This window comes from Amphiura filiformis, chromosome 4, assembly GCF_039555335.1.
Source record: "Amphiura filiformis chromosome 4, Afil_fr2py, whole genome shotgun sequence".
Taxonomy (NCBI): domain Eukaryota; kingdom Metazoa; phylum Echinodermata; class Ophiuroidea; order Amphilepidida; family Amphiuridae; genus Amphiura; species Amphiura filiformis.
This window is the reverse complement of record NC_092631.1, coordinates 25,619,691-25,641,446: the sequence shown is the minus strand read 5'-3', so window position 1 is coordinate 25,641,446 and position 21,756 is coordinate 25,619,691. Positions and strand designations below refer to the sequence as shown.

Below are 21,756 nucleotides of genomic sequence, written 5' to 3'. Positions count from 1 at the left end.
ATTTAATTCTCCTGAGTGAAGTAGTGATTACCTATGCTGCATTTAACCCACAGTGGAAAGTTTTATAACTTTATCATCAACAAAATCAAACACCAAATGATTCCACTTGAATAAGCTATGTATCGTCACAAACCTCAGCCAGAAATCAGTTTCCCCCTGACTGCAACCAAAAATCAGCGAGGAAAACGCTAACACTTTCCAGCGACTTAAGCAAAAGCCTTGTTATTTCTTCATACATATCCAATAATGACAACAGGGACCTGTGGATATTATCCTTGCCACCTTCACATTTTATCCCCACGCTTGGCTCACGTCTCTCATGATTTTCAATTTACTTAATTCAACTAAACTCACTATGGACCACAATAGCCTCATCCCAATGGCATAGTTCAATAACCTCAATTAAACACTTGCAGTGCAAAATTTGACCTCAAGTTGCAGAGTATGAGTTTTTGTACCCAAATTTTCCAAAGGTCATTCAATGAATGTACAAATGTATTGGGGTTAAAGAACTGCACCTGATAGATGAGCATGTTGTAGATCCTAGTGACTGACCACGCATGAACCATCAAGGGACATGGATATAAAGATATTGCCACTGTTCTGTTATTCTTTCTGGGATTTAACATAGTCCTTGATAAGTGATACGTATGGAGTGCTTTGGAATTGTATGAATAAAAGCAAAAGAAAATGTATAAATTCATGACTATCTCAGTATATGATACCGATCGGTCATTAAATTATGCACTCGTTTTACACTTTGCTTTACAATTACTTCTTTTGTGCAAGCTGTGTCCACACAAATGAAGCCAAATTTTCATAAGGTTTACTCAGGGTGGCTTCAAGTATGACCGTGTACAAAGAGTAGTCGAGAACACGTGCGTATGAACATTTTTTACAACACCCCAAAGCAAGTTTTAGCCTACCAGGAAAAATACCCCATAAACAAGAACATTTGAAACCTAATTTTGCTCCGGAAATATGTTCATGGACCAAAATATACTCCTTTTGGTCTCTTTTTACATTAAAAAAACCACCACAAATTGAAACCTACTCTAAAAAGTTAAGCATTTAAATGAAAACCTACACTATTTCTGAAAGTGTTTTAACTCCCGAAAACATAATGCATGTTTCTTGCCTGATTCCCTTTTCATTCATTTTTGGTCACATGTGTACAGCATATTTCTTGAGTGCCCACCTGTGTTCATGAGACTTTGAAGATGCACTGGACCCAGAACTGTCATAAACTCATTCTAATGATGAGACCACATCTTCATACTCAAGGGACAATGCTAATAAGGTTATTGGTGGTCATCATTCAAAACCTAATAATAAATCCAAGGAAATTTCAAACATTTTGCAAGCATTCACTCGGTCGGACATCCGGGAACATTGTCCCCTTCGTCCCCTTTGCACAAGCGCGCGCATAGCAACCAGCTCGAGAAAGGGGAACTGCACATATGCACACCGGTTCCCCTTTGTGACGTCAGCCCGACCAAGAGAATGGTTAGTGCCTTTGTATTTCATTGTCATTCACAACCTTCTTGTATTTTTTGCAAGATGTGTGATTGTCATCTTATAGTATGCATATGCATGGGGCAAAATTGTCTCATTTATTGGGTCATAGGTCCAAAAACAATCATAGTTTTTTCCATGTTACATGTAAGTTGTGAAGTTTTGGTACCTAACACATTCAAAGGTCAATATGTGAGTGTAGAAGCTTATTGGGGTTGAGGAACTTTGTCCTAAAGATTGCCATGTTTGAGATCCGAGTGTGTGTTAAGGTCATTCTTTTAGTGTAGAAGCATATCAGGGTTAAGGAACTGTGTCCTAGAAATTGTGGTGTTTTAGATCCTAGTATGTGTAAAGGTCATTCTTTGAGCGTAGATGCATATAGGGGTTAAGGAACTTGGTTCTGGCATTTGGGTTGATTGAGATCCTTTTGAGATCATCAACAATTACCATGCTATGTTGTCTTGTCAAGATCATCAGGGATCAAAAAGAGGATGAAGAAATTGAAGATGGGGCTAATTGACCTCACATCTGCATCGCTCATTATCGAGTCATTCTCCTTCTATTTCATCTCGTTTAATGTTGACAAACATAATAGAAATGCTATAGGAGATAATGACACTGCATCACTGAAGCAAGTCCAGGTCATATTTATATATACATCCAAGTCATAAAAGCTATGTTTATCTTCGGCACTCAAGGAGCATAAGATCTATGAAATTCATATGATGATAAAAGTAATATACATATGTCAGGAAGATATTAGTAAGTTATCCATGCCAGTGTGTTCCCCCAATGTGTCAAAAACCTTTTAGCAAAAATTCAAACACATATTTGATGTAATCAAACTAAAAGTTGTTTTGCTAATATGAATTTTGAGATAGCCAATAATAGTATTCAGTTTCATTTTATTGTTCTGAGTTTATAATGACCCCATCTCCAGAATCATAAATCCACTTGTTATAGTTTCCAACAAAATAAAGCTCTGAAAATTGAGCCTTGCCTTAAAAGGGCATTTCGTGATCCACAGCCTCATCCCCCCACTTTTCCCAAAAAAAGTTGAGATTTTTATATTACTGGATACCTCTGGCTACATAATGTTTATGTACAAAATATATCTTGCAGATTAATTCGTTTAGCAAAGATATCATGAAATTTTAATTTCGTTCTGGTATACCAGAACGAAATTACAACGCATTGTCTATGGAGCAGTGTAATACACATAATCATGGATAACTCGCAAATGCAAAATCGGAATCAACTGAAATTCTGAAATAGGCTTTTTTCAGTAGATATCTACAGAAAAATGTCATAAAAAGAGGATGCTAGGATCACAAAATACTCCTTTAATTCAAAATGATCATCTACATCATTTAGCATTCTCTCTCTTAAGCTGGATTTTGAGACTTACTTATGGTGAATGTCTATTATTTACAATACGTTCCCATTTTTAACCAGGTCTGTCTAGAATTTTGAGACAAATATCATTAATCACAGCATATAACTTTCCCAGTGGATGAGACAAGACCTGGAGAGAATCAAAAACCAGACATAAGTATTTGATTTCAATCCCATCTTTGATCAAGCAATATAATGCAGGACACTACACGCTGGCTACTTCACTGGTCAGAAGTGGCCGCAGACATGGCCGTAGACATGTTTCAGACCGCATGTCTTAGGTTGCACGTAGGCAGATAGTAAGTTGGATACTTTGCAGGCGTGTTCAGATGGTCATAGAAATCTTGAGGATCGGCGTACTCGAGAATTGAGATTCCAAAGTCAATCCCCGACTGCATGTCCGCACGACTCCACTGAACTGAAGACTTGGATCCTGGAGTTTAGCGACACCTGATGATGTCAGCTTTTGAATTACAACTGAGTGGAAGCTCATTGGGCTATTCCATTTAAAATCCCTACTCCCCCTGTGGAAGATTGTGGATATATCTTCCACTGGGGAAGTATGAATTTCAAATGGAATGAAGATATTAGGCAACTCTATTTGAATTTCATACACCCTCTGAGAAAGATTCAACCTGGATCTTCCAAAAAGGGAGAGTGAGTTTCAAATGGAGCTGCCTAATGGGTTTATTCCATTTGAAATTCATGTTCCCCCTGTAGGACATATTACCAAAATCTTCCACAGGGGGAGTAGGGATTTTAAATGGAATAGCCCATTATGACTTGTCTAGTGGTGCGTCAAATTGAAGCATAAATATAATTAAACCAAGGTCAAAGGTTAAGCTCTGCACTTGAGAATCGCAAAATGACTTCTTCACACGGCAATAGCATTCCAAGACCATTCAAGGTTCACAGGGAAATTGCGAAACCCCCTACATTTCATGGGAATAAATTTGGGGACAAACCTTTTAGCTCAAGGACTGTGTCGCTTAAGTTAAAAGTCCTCCATGTGGCTATGTCTTACGATATCAATACGCAAACAACATTGTTACTCCGGTCCGGTAGTCTACCGCCCTTCAAAGGCACTTTTGATTTCTATGTGAAGGTCGGTGTCTGGCAATTCGAAAGATACTTTGAAGTATCATGCAATGAAAACATTTTATTTTCCGATGCTTTCTTTGGTAAATGTCATCATAAACAGACAGAGTTAACGATTTATAAGATACAGTGAGACATTCATAAACTGTCCTACAGGGACTACAGTGCTGATTTTGTAAGTATTACAAATAATATTTTACAAATATTATTCAAAACTAACCACAAGGCACTTTATCAATAAAAGAGGTAATTTGAAAGATAAAACAATAAAAATCCTTTAATTTAATTCATTTTTGCTTCAAATGGCTGAGGTAAAACAGCAAAAAATAAAAACAATTAGAACACCGCCAACAACAGCAACAAAAAAAGGGATTCAATTCAAATTCAGAGAGAATAACAAAATCAACTAGAAGGCTATATATTTGTACACAAATACGGCTATACCCGCATGTTATCCGTGTAGCCAAACTTACAGTCCATATTTGCTGAGGACTTAAAATAAAGAAATTATAAATAGTCACCCAATTGGGCAGAAAATGTGTAAAAAGTGAAAGTCCAAGCACAAGCTTTAATTGAATGTAGGTTGCACTGTCGTAGCACTTAAAATAAAGAAATTGTAAAAAGTCCCCTCCCAGGTGAGTCGTCTCTCTTACTCCATAGGTTGCTGAGTCGTCTCTCTTACTCACAGTGAGGCTATGCAATATGATTAGGGGGGAACTATTCCAGAGGCAGTATGTAAATTAAATGGAACAGCCATTTCAGAGGGAGTATGTAAATTAAACGGAACAGCCTTTGGGGGGACATTTCAGAGGGAGTGTGTAAATTAAATGGAACAGCCAATGGGTATGTAATTTAACTGGAACAGCCTTAACGCTTCACGCTGGTTTTCCAATTATGATATAATACGATCTGTCTGTTTAGTCCTACGTGTGTGGGGTGGATGGGTGTGTGGGTGTTAGTAACAATATAATTTGCAGGTGCTATCTGTGTACAAATTCTGAGTCCGGAAGCTGCTTTCTTTGATGAGAAACGGCCGGCCCTTTGTTTTAACATTTGGGGCCCTGGGGCCCATAATATTTGACTTATGAGGCCCATGTACATAATTACGTTGAAGTATAATTCTCAAGTGCTATCAGTAGACTTAAGCTGGGCAGTGTAGCTGCTTTATTTACTGAGTAACGGCCGGCCCTATGTTTTAGCGTTTGGGGCCCTGGGCCCATATTATGTGATATATAGGGCTCATATCGCTCATTCTACAAAATCCGGTGCCAATAGCCTTTTTTCCATTCTTTGGTCCACAAAAACTTTGTCGAGCATTTAGGGCATCAAATATGTTGTTTTTCTGGTAGAACTCAACGAGATCTACACGGACATATATAGTTTCCCATACTTTAAATGCTTTCTTCAGCCTGATTAACCCTTGCAAAGGCTCAAAAATCGCTAAAAATGCGTTTCCACAGCTCAAGTGTCACATCTAACCCTAAATATTTTCTTTGAATAAATGCGATTTCTTTACATATTTGTTGTTTTTAATTAGATAACGCACCATCATATTGTTTATCAACATTATTTTTTAGTGATTAAAATGTCTTTGTGTAATTCTAAAATAAATTGCACTTTCCACCAAAACGCTGTGAGCTACGTTACCCCTTTTTAACACACGTTATTGGAAAGAAGTAAAACAGAGGTATCAATGTAATTTGCGGTTTTGAAAGGAAACACTCATAGGTTTTTAAAAATCACAGTAAAAATCATGATGCTGTAGCATTTTTGGCATAGAAATGTTGTAAACATTGAAATTTCGACCGACCATGTTAAGATTGGTGAGCTACGTTACCAGAATTCTATAGTATGCACTTGTATTACATGTACTTCCTAATAATATGTGAACGCTACCAGTGGTCGAACCCCATTTATATTAGAATTAACCGACATAACGTTCTAACGTTCGCAAATCACATTAAAACATTAAAACCAGTGAACTACGTTACTGTGAGCTACGTTACACACTCATTTATGCATCTTCAAAACTTCTATGAAATGGTGAAATCTGTTTTACATTTCACTCAAGTGATCTTTAATTTGCTTTTTATGACCTTGGATTGAGTAAAAACAGCCCATTTTATAGTCGGTAACGTAGCTAACATTACATTGAGTTTTAATGTTAAAAAACATCATGACATCCTGAAAGAAAAATATGCAAGTGGTGTTGGCAATTTTTTACATCTGAAAGTAGTGATACATTTACTTTTAAAAAACACAAAAAGCAGGTTTTTTTGAACAACTTTTATTTTTTCAATTTTTTTAGTGGTTTGGCACCGTATTTTGTAGAATTAGCGATATGTACATATAACTGTATAATTCTCAGGTGCAATCTGTGTACAAACTCTGAGCCCTGAAGCTGCTTTATTTGATGAGAAACGGCCGGCCCTTTGTTTTAACATTTGGGGCCCTGGGGCCCATAACATTTGACTTATGGGGCTCATGTACATATGTTGAAGTATAATTCTTTTAAAGTACTATCAGAAAACTCAAGCTGGGCACTGTAGCTGCTTTATTTACTGAGTAACGGCCGGCCCTATGTTTTAGGTTTTGGGGCCCTGGGGCCCATATTATGTGACATATGGGGGTTAGATATACATATGACAATATAATACTAAAGACCTATCTGTGTACCAAATCTGAACCCTGTAGCTACTTTATTTGCTGAGAAACGGCCGGCCCTTTGTTCTAACATTTAGGCCCCTGGGGCCCCTAGCCTTGTACATATGGGGCCAAAATGAGCAAAAGGCACACCTACAACTTAGGGCCCATACATATGCCACATATGAGACCTAGTCATCTTATACTTATAGAGCTAGACTTGTCAATCTGTTGCACCATATTTTAACATTTGGGCCTCTGGGGCCAATAATATATAACATATGGGGCTCTTGTATATTTGTAAATATAGAGTACCCCTAGGGCTATCAGTGTACCAACTCAGGAGACTGAGGCTGCTTCATTTGATGAGAAACGGCGTGCTTTGAATTTTCACATTTGGGCCCCTGGGGCCCGTGACCTTTGACCTCTGGGGCCAAGATGGGCAAAAGGCACTTCTACGGGGTAGGGCCCATAAGTGTACCACATATGGGACCTGGGGCCCTTGTAGTTTTAGCGCTAGCCTTGACAGAATGATGTGTTTGATGGGAGGAAAAGGAGGAGAAGAAACCACAGGATGGGAAGATACCCTGCATGCTATTGCATGCGGGTATAATTCTCATAATTCTTCTTGCATAATCCATTTGCCAGAATTAAACTTTTGAAGTTTAAGAATTAAGCTTTGAACCTTTACATAAAACATAATATTAAAGATAGTCTGCTGATCTGCATAGTTTGATGAAATTGAAATCCTGAGCAATACCAACAATTTGCCAGCAGCTACTTCATTGGTACTTTTGAGTACCTCTGTGGGTACTCTAGAGTACACACATCGGAATTTTGTGTAGAGTTCAAACTAGGCTTGTTATCGACAGACCTACTGTCGCCAAAATTGTCAACAATGAGATTTTTTGAGATTTTTCTGAAAGTCGATAAGAGACTCTCACTATCGACGAAATAGTAATCAATAATAATTCACTAGTAATAAGTAGTAAAAAATACCAACCAAGAGCTTCATAATCTTGTCAAAATGACTCTACAAAGGAAAGCAAATTAATATATTTTATACTAGGAAGGGTATAGGCCTACCATTGGTCATCGTTGGCCATGATGGATGCAATAAACGCATTAGAGTGCTAAATTCGGAAGCTTTATAAAGACAATATTTTTCACTTGTTTGTCGACAAAGTTTCTACGTCGGATTCCAAGTTTTGTGACATGTCGTGAAAGAAAAATGAAACAACAACAAGCCTAATACAAACACTGGTACTGGATTAGTATTGTACAGGTAGGCCTACCAGTGTTCGAAATTTTGGTTGTCCGTTCGCCCGGGACAACCAAAACATGCACCGGACAACCGAAAATAATGCTCTAGTTGTCCGGCGGACAACCAAAGATCTACAGCCAAAAGTTACCTTTTCAGCATGTTAGTTTGCTCAAACCTGACACAACTGATGATTTAAGAGTAATTTTTCATAAATTGACTACACTCACTCCAGTTTATTGGTCACATGTAGTTGTTTCAGATTGTGGCAGCTTACGGGCAACCAAAATCTTTGGTGGACAACCAGAAATTACATCCTGGTTGTCCGTGGGACAACCCCTTTCATTTTCTTAATTCGGACACTGACAGGTACTATAAAGTAACCACAAAGAAGCTGTGCAGCAGTGTACCTCTGAGGCAGCAGCAATCATGGCAATAGAAATCTGGTAGTATAACTGAACCTTTTGAAATGATGGCATATGTGACACGATCAAGGGAAATGAGTCGGATGTCGCTAATATTGTTTTTGAGATATTGGCAAAAACATTGTTCCAATTCTTTTGTTTTATATTGTTTTCAGTGATTGATAAATTGATGTAACTTCGCAAAGAAAAGTCGTATCAACATGGGGTTTTCAATTTCTGAAAGCTCTAGATGTCCTCTTTAGAAACTTTTGTAAAAGTCATTTTTGACCAGGGTCGACATGTGACTCGTTCCCCTTGATCATATCACATATTTGTGTGATGATCATTTTGACCCTGGTTCAGGACTCAAAAGCATGATCCAGTTGACACTTAACCCCCTGGACACTAGTACTGGTCATCTAACAGGATTTCTGATTGGTTGATAACTTGAAATGCTCATTTCAATTGCCAATTATGACTAGGCTTTCAACTATTTATGGTCAAACTTGCATTTGTAAATGAACTTATTGATACCCTCCTTGATTGGTTCAAAATTGGACACAATATTCATTTTGGCCAATCGGCAGGCAGTTCTCTTGGGGTTAACACTTCTATGGCGAATGATCCAAAAGTACACTTACCCTTTGGGGTCTAATAGATCTCTAACTTTTTCATTGTAGATTTCCATGTAGGATACTTCCACTTTGAAAGACAGACAGTCTACCTGTGCTTCTTGTGCTATTCTCTCAAAGAGTGTGTCACATAGTCTTGGAATGATTCCTTTGTTATCTTCTGTTCCCATCATAGTGAAAGACTTTCCCGAACCTGAAAAGATGGATATCGCATAAATTGTATACTAGGCTACAGATTTATGCAGTTACTTTTACTTAATTTGAGATATTGGTAAATATAACTAACTGGTCAATAAAGAAAATAATAACAAAATGTCTAAGTTAAATTGACCTTGACAATTTTAAAAGTAGAGTGTCAGTTTATAGCCAGCATGTTTGTGGCACAGTCTCATCTCAAAAGGTTTAAATGGTGTTTATTGCATTTGGCATCTGAACTCTTAGGCAAATATTAGGTGTCCAACTGGCATCATCTTGTGACTATCCTTGGGAGGATAGGGTCAAGTTCACATTGATGGCTGTATTCAATTTTCCATCTCATGGCACAAGTGATAATGGTTATTATTTATTATTCAATGTGGATCAATCACCCTGCATTTAGACAAATTGTTCAGTTGAGAGTCAGACATGAATGAACTATGTACGAGGGGGTATCAAAAAGTTTTACAAATCGCCCAGAAGTGAAAGAGCAATATCAATGAAAATTTGTCAGTGCAATCACTGGTCCTTATGTACACTATGGTGCAAAAATGGTCTCATAAGTATGTTTACTTTGTTTACAGGCGACGCTAGATGCTAATAACCTGCTGCCCCAGTTACTGCGCATAAACTGCAAGATTGAGAAAATTGAGGCAAGCAGCATTATTAAGATCCTGCATTTGAAGGGTTGCAGTGCCTAGAAAATCGATGATGAAATGAAAGTTATCTTCGTTGGTGATTGTGATATTGTCACTGTTGCTTTTTGGAAAATGAATTTTTATTTCATCACAGATTTTGTGGGCACTGTAACCCTTAAAATGGAACTTAATCATGCTACATGCCTCAATTTTCTCCATTTTGCTGGTTATGCGGTTACATCTAGCGCTTGTAAAAAAAGTAAACATACTTATGAGACCATTTTTGCACCATAGTGTACATAAGGACCAGTAATTGCACTGACAAAATTTCATTGATATAGCTCTTTCACATAGGGGCGATTTCTAAAACTTTTTGATACCCCCTCGTATATAGACTTGATGAGTACCTGGTCAATTTCTAACCCAAGTGGGTATGGAAGTCAAAATGCTACTCAAAAGCAAAATGATTTGAAGTTCTCCCAGACAAATAATTTACTGCAATTTGTTCTATTGTAACCCGTACAAAACTTGGTGTGCTGATCCTGGTTGCGAAGGTTTATTGTGGTATGTCCAGGGTGTGCGCATCTAAGCTGCAAGTTACTGTTGGAATAACAGATAAATATATATTCTCACCTGTTTGTCCATATGCAAAAATACATGCATTATATCCCTCAAACGAGTTATCCAGTATATCCATACCCAGATTTTCAAATACATTGTCTTGACCTGAAAGACATAAAGAAAGAGAAATGGTTAAGTTTTTTTCAATCAATAATAATAAGTCATTTTTTAGATGTCTTCAATCGTCTTTGAACTTTTGAAAAAACACCTGTAACACACATATTATGCATGGCATCATCAAGCCAACTGATTAACTCATCTATTAATATCAATAGGCTATTCCATTTAAAATCCACACCATCCTGTGGAAGAATTTGGGAATATCTCCCACAGGGGTATTATGAATTTCAAATGGAATGAATACGTTGGGCAGCTCCATTTGAAACTCACCCTCCCTTAGTGCAAGATTCATGTTGAATCTTTCGAAAAGGGTGTATGAAATTCAAATCGAGCTGCCTAATGTGTTCATTCCATTTGAAATTCATACTCCCCTGTGGATCTTCCACAGGGGTAGTGTGGATTTTAAATGGAATAGCCCAATTTTCATGCCTTATATACCAGTATAGCTCAAATAGAGCATGCAACAATGCAATGAGATTTTACCCCGATTCATCAAACCCTATCATTTTACAGAAACCCACATCTAATTTAATATCATCAATTATTTAACAATAAATGCATTTTCCAAAATGTATTTTCAACCCAAATCAAATAAAGTGTGGTAGATATCTTATTTTCCTTTCAGTTTTCTTGTCACCCTTTCATTTTTTCATTTCCTCCCACCTTATCCTTATTTATAGCCTGTACTCTATATCCACAGTGACTGGGTGCACAGCTTAATACCAAACTTAACAAGAAATATTTCCCAATATTTATTTAGTTTCAAATCATCAACAAACTGCGTCATATTTCCATTTTAATGAGCAAAACAAGTAATGAAACGCAAATATTTATAATTCTATAATCATTGGAAATATAATGTAAGCAGAGATGAGTTATTGGTCCCCAATCTAATTAGAGTTCTTGTTCATGCCAATTCACCATGACAAACCCCCTTAAGTAAACCCACATCTCACCAGTGAATTACACCAGCTTGATTAGATAAAAATGATAATTTTGAAGTCAGCGGAGAAATCAGCGCTCCTAACTCAAAACGAAGCATCTGGTTTGCCTTAAGTTTGGTAGTGATGTTTGTGCATGTTGTGCTGGTCATAGTATTGAATCGTGTGTGTAATGTTGGTCGCTCAGAGAGCGTACACGCACACATACAAGGGCAGTTTGTTGGTACACTTGCAGCGAAATCTCAGAAAGCAGCAATGTCACTACTGAGGTGGGCCAAAGAATTGTAGATACTATGTTCTACTTTAAAGAAGACTAATTCCAAATATTTGCCTATCAAATCAAAGTGTAGTATCTACTATATTGTAGATATAGCATTCAGAGTCCCCCATTCAGGTAACCCCATTTAAAATTCAAACTCCCTGTGTGGAAGATTAAAGTAAAGTCTTCCACAGGGGGTGTATGAATTTCAACTGGACTAGCCTTATAGCAGCTATAGACCATATACCTTCCGAGTTAGTAAAGTAAAATCAAATTTTAAGAGTTTCTCAAAAACCTTTAATTTTTGTAGGAATCTTGTTATGCTTGTTGGATTCTTTGTATCATTTCCTTTCTGAAAATGTATACTTTTATATACTTCTCATCATTACATCGAGAGATACAATAAAAACAATATCTAAATTACTGACTCAAGAAAGGCATACAGACTATAGCCACCTTGATACAGTGCTTTCTGTCCGCCTGTAACACTAGGATCCACAACATGCTCATCTATCAGGGCATAATTCATTAACCCCAATACATCTGTACATTTATTGAATGACCTGTGAAAATTTGGGTACAAAAACTCATACTCCGCAATTTGAGGTCAAATTTTTCACTATGATTGTTTAATTGAGGTTATTGAACTATGCCATTGGGATGAGGCCATTGTGGTCCGGCATAGTGTAAGAGTGCTTGTTTATTTGACCTGTTAACAGAGATTTAATTGTGTGTTTTTCTCAGGAATTCTCAATGACATTTACAGAAACAAATGAATCAAAATGTCACGTTGGTTTGTTTCTTCTATTACATATAGTGTGTAGATGGATCAAGTTTTATAACAAGATTTATCCTCTCAAAGGTCACTTGCTACAGTACTGTGTTTTTCATTTGCCTTTGTTTCAGTTTGAAATCAAATATGGTGTATCTTTTTACAAGTGGGAAATAGAAGTAATATAATGACGATATATCACACAGATTAAACAGTAAAAAGTGAAATTTATGGTTATCTTAGCTGTCTCATATAGATCAATATAAATATTAAAAGAAAATATTATGACCAACTTCAGTAGAAAGCTTAAAGAAGGACATATGGCCATTTTTGTGTTGAGAAAGAAAACTGATTTTGTAACAATGAGAAACCTAAAATGTTTGTCTTGATGTTGATAGCAATTAACAATAATTATTATTTAGTTGCTGAATTCAATATATTGCAAAATGCAAATATGATTGTCATCTTCAATAGATATCAAGAACAGTTATTGTATTGTTGCTGTTGGATACTTTGTTCAGGAGAGGGAAAGAACACTCACAATAATCATTTTCAAAGGCTACTGAACCACCTGTTAAAATTGTTACTTTCCACAGAATTGCTATCTTCAGTAGATAACAAATATTTGCTATCTTCAGTAGACAACAATATTTGCTATCTAGCAGATAACAAATATTTGTTATTTTCAATAGATAACAAATATTCGGTATCTTCAGTTGATAAGAAATATTTGCTATCTTCAGTAGATAGCTAATATTTTGTATTTTTAGCAGTTAGCATTTTGCTATCTTCGGTAGATAGCAAATATTTGATATTTTCAGCAGATAGCAGATATTTGCTAAGAATAGTAGATACTACCTTCTACTTTGAGGAAGACTTATTCCAAATATTTGCCAACCAAATCAAAGTGTAGTATCTGCCATATTATTTACTTGTAGATAGATATAGCATTCAGAGTCCCCCATTCAGGTAACCCCATTTGAAATTCACACTCCCTGTGTGGAAGATTAAGGTCAAGTCTTCCACAGGGGTGTATGTATATCAACTGGAATAGCCCAATAGCAGTTATAGTCCGTATACCTTCCTCGAGTTAGTTAAGTAAAATCAAATTTTAAAAGTTTCTCAAAAAACCTTTTAATTTTTGTAGGAATCTGTTATGCTAGTAGAGTTTCTCAAAAACCTTAAATTTTTGTAGGAATCTGTTATGCTAGTTGGATTCCTTGTATCGTTTCCTTTCTGAAAATGTATACTTTTATATACTTGTCTTCTCATCATAACATAATTATAGAGATACAATAAAAAACAATATCTAAATTACTGACTCCAAACGGTATATAGACTATAGCCACCTTGATACAGTGCTTTCTGTCCGCCTGTAACACTAGGATCCACAACATGCTCATCTATCAGGGCATAATTCTTAAACCTAAATGCATCTGTACATTCATTGAACGACCTGTGAAAATTTGGGTACAAAAACTCATACTCCGCAACTTGAGGTCAAATTTTTCACTATGATTGTTTAATTGAGGTTATTGAACTATGCCATTGGGATGAGGCCATCGTGGTCCATAGTGCTTGTTTATTTGACCTGTTAACAGAGATTTAATTGTGTGTTTTTCTTAGGAACTCTCAATGACATTTACAGAAACAAATGAATCAAAATGTCACACTGGTTTGTTTCTTCTATTACGCATAGTGTGTAGATGGATCAAGTTTTATAACAAGATTTATCCTCTCAAAGGTCACTCGCTACTATACTTTGTTTTTCATTTGCCATTGTTTCAGTATGAAATCTAATATGGTGTATCTTTTTACAAGTGGAAAATAGAGGTGATATAATGACGATATATCGCACTGATTAAACAGTAAAATTTATGGTTACCTTAGCAGTCTTATAGTATCATATAGATCAATATAAGTATTAAAAGAAAATATTATGACCAACTTCAGTAGATAGCTTAAAGAAGGACAAAGAAGGACATATGGTCATTTTGTAACAATGAGAAAGCTAAAAGGTTTGTCTTGATTTTGATAGATAGCAATTAACAATTATTTAGTTGCAGAATTCAATATATTGCAACATTCAAATATGATTGTCATCTTCAGTAGATATCAAGAACAGATGTTGTATTGTTGCTGTTGGATACTTTATTCAGGAGAGGGAAAGAACACTCACAATAATCATTTTCAAAGGCTACTGAACCACCTGTTAAAATTGTTACTTTCCACAGAATTGCTATCTTCAGTAGATAACAAATATTTGCTATCTTCAGTAGATAGCAAATATTTGCTATCTTCAGTAGATAACAAATTTTGGCTATCTTCAGTAGATAACAAATATTTGCTATCTTCAGTAGATCACAAATATTCGCTATCTTCAGTAGATAGCAAATATTTGCTATCTTCATTAAATAACAAATATTGGTTATCTTCAGTAGATAGTAGATAATTGAACAATTAAAAAAATGATAGGATTCTACATTATTAAGATGTCCAGAGTATATATAACCCCTACCACTATTTTTGTGACAGCCAATGCAACCCACAAAAGAGAAATGTTGGATGCATCACACAGACATATTTAAGAATGACAATGTTGAAAATTTGAAATATTTTAACCTGGACAAATGCCATCTACTGTAGACCATGATATTTTCCTAGTATTAATTTTTGCAATTTGAACAGTTCGGAGCAGTTTTGCTGTTTCAATGGGTAAAGAATATTTTCAAGGGCTTTTAAATTTGCGATTCTGAACTGTGAAAAGTGCCAAAATAAAAACCTCATAAACAAAAATTCCTGACATACAGTATCAATATAATGCTACTTTTTTATACTTAAGATGCCACCCACATAGACTTTGTAACAAGCAGTGCAACCCACAATTGAAAAAAGGTTTTATGCCCTAGATAGTTATATTTTAAAGAGTGGCAAAATGGATGAATTGATTTATGCATCCCTGTCTTTGCATCCCCATCAGCATCAGAAGAAGAACCCATTTAATGCAACTTGTAATGGAACATTATACCTAAATGATCACAAATGACCTCCTTAACTTTTTCATACAAGTAAAATATGACTTTCTTGAAATTTCATCTTTGTGAGGAAATATGCCATTACGATTGGCCTACGTTTAAAGGATTAAATTGTATTATTATTGGCTTTTTCAGCTTTTTGTTATAATCCCAAGGGAAAAAGATCATGGTTTGATCCTTACTTGAACTTTTTTATTTCAATTTAAACGTTAGAATTAATAGCCATTAGTATTACTACAAAGACGATGTAATGAAAAAGAAAATACACAAGTTCAATTTCTTGTAATGTTTTTTTTTTCAATAAGGATATCCACTGTATCATCTTTACTTTTCACTAACCTCTTTTCATTTCAATAATAGGTACTGAAAGTGTAGAAATCACAAATGTTATATTTTGAAACAATTGTCATTGTATGAGAAGGGAGGCTGTTTCAATTATTGCTAGTTCATAAGTGAAGTCCTAGCATCAGTGACTACAAAAAATATGTTCAATCCACCATGAATCACTATACAGCAGAGCAGAAATGGATATATATTATAAAACTAAAAATATGAAATATCATTCCATCCTCCGTTTCATCAGCTCATCAATATAAGAACCAAGCACAAAGTGACTGGCATCCCTCATAATGGCCCATTAAGCTTGAATTACCACAAAGACTGTGTTTCCTTCTTATTCCACTGGGCCTAATACACGGGTGATTCACACTACACTGGTGAAGGCAGATTGATTCAGATTCTTATACAGGTTTAAAAGAGGATGCAAGTGGTTCTAGGGTGTAATCAAAAATATATCAAAAGAAGTCACACTCTATATTCCCAAATTTGATATATTAGGTTGTTACATAAAGGGACCAAAAAGGTGTATATATCAAGTAAACAAGCACTAAAAAATTAAAAGTTTGCTGAGTGCATGCGCATGCATGGCAAACTAAAGTGAGTCACCTGTAGCTCCAACCTGTAACTGCATGATACAGGTGGCTGTACAAACATGTATTACTGTAAGACCAATCTATTACAACGTTTTTGTGGAGGGTTTCTGCAGTTGATACATGTTAATCCAGGACATGCTTGTATAGAAAGTATTTAAAATAGATACAATTATTTTAGGCAATTTTACAAATATATGACAAACTTTTCTACTGCACACCTTTGTTATGATGCCAAATATCATAGCTAAAAATATCAAATTTACATTTTTTTGTTTTCCACAACAAATTTACCAATGCATTACACATAGGCATACACATTCTGTGACTAATCTGTTCTGGATCTGGATTCCAAGTGATATAGATTGGTCTGGATCACAATGTGCCATATAGCAAGCCTTAATATCACCATGGTATTCACACACCAGACAGACAGACATATTTATCAATCAATTCAATGTCTGGGTCATGAAGTAACATCTTTTGCTCGCACTCTTTCATCAAACATGGTGTGATCAAGCAAATGAGTCATTTGTGGAGAAAAAAATAAATTCCTTAACTTTCTTAACTTTTTTTCCCTCCAAACCTGTTGCACAGGCTACCTGTAACGTAATGCTCACAGTTAAACAAAATTAAACTAATCCTCAAAATTAATTTAAGTATTTGTTATTTTTGTGTTGCAGAAAATGATACATGAAACACCAAAGAAAAATTCTTTTTTTAGCCCAAGTGAATTTTACCTGCAAATTGTCAATATTATGTTCATCATATTGCATGTTTTATTCTAAAGTGTACTTTTTCAAAACAGCTGGTCATATAAAGTCTTGATGATTCAATCAATATTGTCAACAAACAACAACAGTTCTGCTGTTTTAGTTGCCTGTTTGTTTTCTTAGTAAATCAGTTTTATACTGAAGGAGTGAAGGACCCTTTGAAAAATTTATTAACTCTTAAATTATTCTAAGTTCTTTTTCATATTTTCGACTTACCTCATCAACATACACAATACAATGAAGTAATAATAAAAATGGGAAATTAAAAATAACCTTGTAGCCAAGAATTGTACACTGGTTCAGTGCACAAGACTGCACATTGGAGGTGAAATGGTAAAATTCATATACGGTATAATCACTATAAAATATTATAATAGTTAATGAAGCGCAGTTTCTTTCTTAGCACTCACTGGTTTGTTATGTTGAGCTGTGCTATCCTCTGATGAAATAATAATCACGACTAACATGGAACATCACTTAAATATGCATAGGAAAAATACACTTAGAAGTAGTATAGAACTTTACAAATCAAGTATTAACTACTTACTATCTTCTGAAGATAACTAAATTTACATTTGTATATAGCACTGATTTTAATATTGACCCGAAACAAACTTGGCTATTTGCCATAAAATCAATACAATATCCAGTTATGTCAAATGACCAAATTAAACACTGTGGCACATATTAACATACAAAACATTTAGATGTCAAATTATATATTTTAATAATGAAATCATGAAAGTGAATAAACCATTTGTATGTAAATTAATAATTTAGTTGTGAAGTTGTGAATGTAGCTATGTCATCAATGGCGCACTTTACAATAACTGCTGAATTAATTAATACCTGTAATTGTATCCTGATTGACAAATGTTATACAAACATACATAATTAACTGTGGTCATCTCAATTCTTTGTGGCTGATTAAAATCTGTTACTGACTAAAATGTGGTCATCCATCTACTAATGATAGCCTATTTTGAACCACTGTGTCTATATGCTACACCTAGGGAAACCAATTAAAATTTGGTCTTGTTACTCATCCATCTACTGAAGATTTTTTGAACTACTGTGTCGGTATGCCACGTCTAGGGAAACAAATTAACAAGTTTTCTCAGAATTGTAGGTTTCCAAAGACAAATGTGACAAGCTATTGAAAGGAAGGAAAATAAGCTGCTTAAAGGCTTTATTAAATGCTATATAAAAGCTACTGTTTGCCAGAAAGCTATCATAAATTAGCAATAGAGGTTATCCTACCAGCGACTCCTATACCTTGTTTAGGACTTTCAAAAGAAGTACCTGCATGTGCAACCATGACTATTTCAAAATAGCCTGCCAAAGTCATGCAGGTAACTCCGAGGTCGTGCATTGAATTAGTTTGAATACAAGTCAAGCATGAGTAAAGTGGATAACCTCTATGAAGTACCCACACTGGTGTATCTTAGTATTTTCACAAGAAATGGACAGTATCCACTTCTTTGTATCTAGTTTAGGTTTAGTTGTTTTAAGTTGTCATTGCTGTTATCTTTGTCAATGCTGCTATTGATGTTAACTCTCTTCACGCGGATGTTTCAAACATTTTTTAAAAATTCAAAAATTTCAGAAATGTAAATTTTCATGACCATATTTGGAATCAGCATGAAAAATGCATTAAAATGAGTACAAACAAGCCTAGTATTGGTTCAGTAGTTCTTAAGATAGCTCTTGATATTTTGAGAAAATATTTCAAAACTTGAACTTTTTCCGTTGAAGCGCATGGCTAGCCGGCAGAGCATTATGGATGATACCACAGAATTCCACCTGCAAGTATTATCCTCTAAATAAGTGTTGTTTTTTGGATGAAAGAGAGATATGATAGATATCCTCTACAAAAATATTGAATAGATTGGTCTTACAATAATACATGTTTGTACAGCTGCCTGTATCAATAATATAATATAGTTGCTCAAAATCCAATTGTTTTATGAAGGGTGTCTGCTTTTCGTCTCTATTGTCAAAATAAACCCCAAAAAAACTCAATCACTTAGAGGCATTATTATATGCTTGTAGATGGAATTTATCAGTATTGGGCTATTCTATTTAAAATCCACATTCCCCTGTGGAAGATTTTGGAAATATCTTCCACAGGGAGAATATGAATTTCAAAGGAAATTAACACGTTAGCAGTTCCATTTAGAAACTCACCCTCCCTCAGTGGAAGATTCAGGTTGAATCTTTCTCATAGGGTGTATGAAATTCAAATGGAATTGTCTATTGTGTTCATTCTATTTGAAATTCATACTCCCAGTGTAGAAGATATTTCCAAAATCTTCCACAGGGGTAGTGTGGATTTTAAATGGAATAGCCCAATGTTGTTGTTGTTGTTGTTGTTGTTGTTACTAGAGGTTTTATGTTTGTTGATGGAATAAACAGAACACTATGTGCACTAATTTATTCACTTTATTCACAGTCAAACATATAGATGGTTGCATGCATGACTAAGCCCAGGTTGCTACAAATGTGTTTGCATGCTGCCATGGCAATTATCTACTTATAACAACAGGATGCAATTTATTTTTGATACCAGTAAATCTGGTAACCATTAATATTCCGTTATACCACCTGCATATTTATCATCAGTTTACCAAGAACAGTTTCATCAACCGTTTTGTTTCCATGGTAATCTCATCGTATGATAAGATTAATTATCTTGATTCTCATATATAAACAGCATAAATAATTATACTTTCATACTTTTCTATTAATTTATACGTTTAACAAGTGTCCCTCTGTGTGTTTTGATTTTTTTTTCTAAATTGTGTTTTTTAATAATTTTATTAAAGGAGGATTTCGTGATCCTAGCATCCTCTTTTTGTGACATTTTTTAGTAGATATCCATGAAAAAAGCTTACTCCCAAAATGTCAGTTGATTCCGATTTTGCGTTTAAATGAATTAATCTGCAAGAAATTTTTACTACATAAACATTATGTAGCCAGAAACATTATGTAGCCAGAGGTTTCCAGTTGTATAAAAATCTCAACTTTTTTTGAGAAAAGTGGGGGGATGAGGCTGTGGATCATGAAATGCCGTTTAAGATTAACACCAGTTTGTAGATGTGCTGGGATTATGAATGCATGGACCAATCATGAACATATCAATAACAGCTCTTCAGCGTACATTGAACTTATTCGTGAACATTTGACAATGAAGCCAGACACAGAATGCTAGCTTTGAAGAGTTCCCTGTACATTCCACATGCAATCCTGATGCTTTTCCAACTGGCTTTTCAAAATTAGTGTTTTTGCCTTCCAAATCAACCAACTAGAAAAATGCCTGTATTATTAGAGGTCAAAATGAGTTATTACAGGCTGTGTAAATCAAGGGCAGTGACACATTATTGCTTGAATAAACTGTTCTATATTAGACTTCACTCATGTCATCCCACGCTCCACATCATAAGAAAACAAACAATATCCTTAACAGCATCACTACATGTACTTGTGTTGTGTATATTGGTAGTCTTTGCTAAAGACTGTTCTGTATGGTCAGCACCCAATGCTCAGATTGGGCACTTCTTGAGGTCTTGTAAAGTCTGTGACAAAGACTAAATCAAAGGGGAAATCCCCAATCACCAATGGTTCACATCTTATTGACAGGTTTATTCTGATTACGTGTCCATGATTATAATTACACTATGATTAACTGGTTTATTTAGTGCAGTTGTGGTAAGTGAACATGTATAATGGCTGTAATAAAATAGGTAAAATGTAGCTATATAATGGTCCAGCAAATGCAATCAGGGTGTTCATGTGGTCTTAACATCAAAAAGGGTCACATTCATTCAAAAATTATTACAAGTCCAGTTTAGTAGAGACAAATTTTGAATCAAAACTCCTTCAAGAGATGAATTTTTTAGAAAATGGAAATTTATGATTCCAGTTTTTACCAGTTTAGTCCCATTCTATATCACACAATCAATGCAAGGGCAGCAACTACAGCATATAAATGCTATCTTCAGTAGATAGCATTAGTTGCTATCTTCAGTAGATAGCATTAGTTGCTATCTTCAGTAGATAGCAACTACAGCATATAAATGCTATCTTCAGTAGATAGCATTAGTTGCTATCTTCAGTAGATAGCAACTACAGCATATAAATGCTATCTTCAGTAGATAGCATTAGTTGCTATCTTCAGTAGATAGCAACTACAGCATATAAATGCTATCTTCAGTAGATAGCATTAGTTGCTATCTTCAGTAGATAGCAACTACAGCATATAAATGCTATCTTCAGTAGATAGCATTAGTTGCTATCTTCAGTAGATAGCAACTACAGCATGTACATGATATCTTCAGTAGATACTAACTACAAAATGTAAATGCTATCTTCAGTAGATAGCAACTACAGCATGTAAATGCTATCTTCAGTAGATAGCAACTGCACCATTTAAATGCTATCTTCAGTAGATTGCAACTACGACATGTAAATGCTATCTTCAGTAGATAGCAACTACAGCATATAAATGCTATCTTCAGTAGATAGC

The 21,756-nt window shown here is 35.2% G+C and overlaps 1 protein-coding gene across 1 annotated transcript in view; it reads right to left on the bottom strand.

Annotated features, from left to right (window-relative positions):
- The window catches only part of LOC140150728 (kinesin-like protein KIF13A), a 302,797-nt gene that overhangs the window by 159,156 nt on the left and 121,885 nt on the right, over positions 1–21,756 (bottom strand). Inside the window, exons 3-4 of the mRNA XM_072172826.1 lie at positions 10,415–10,507; positions 8,958–9,141 (exon numbers count right to left, since the gene is read on the bottom strand). Coding sequence (XP_072028927.1) covers positions 8,958–9,141; positions 10,415–10,507 — 277 coding nt within the window. The remainder of the gene's footprint in view (positions 1–8,957; positions 9,142–10,414; positions 10,508–21,756) is intronic.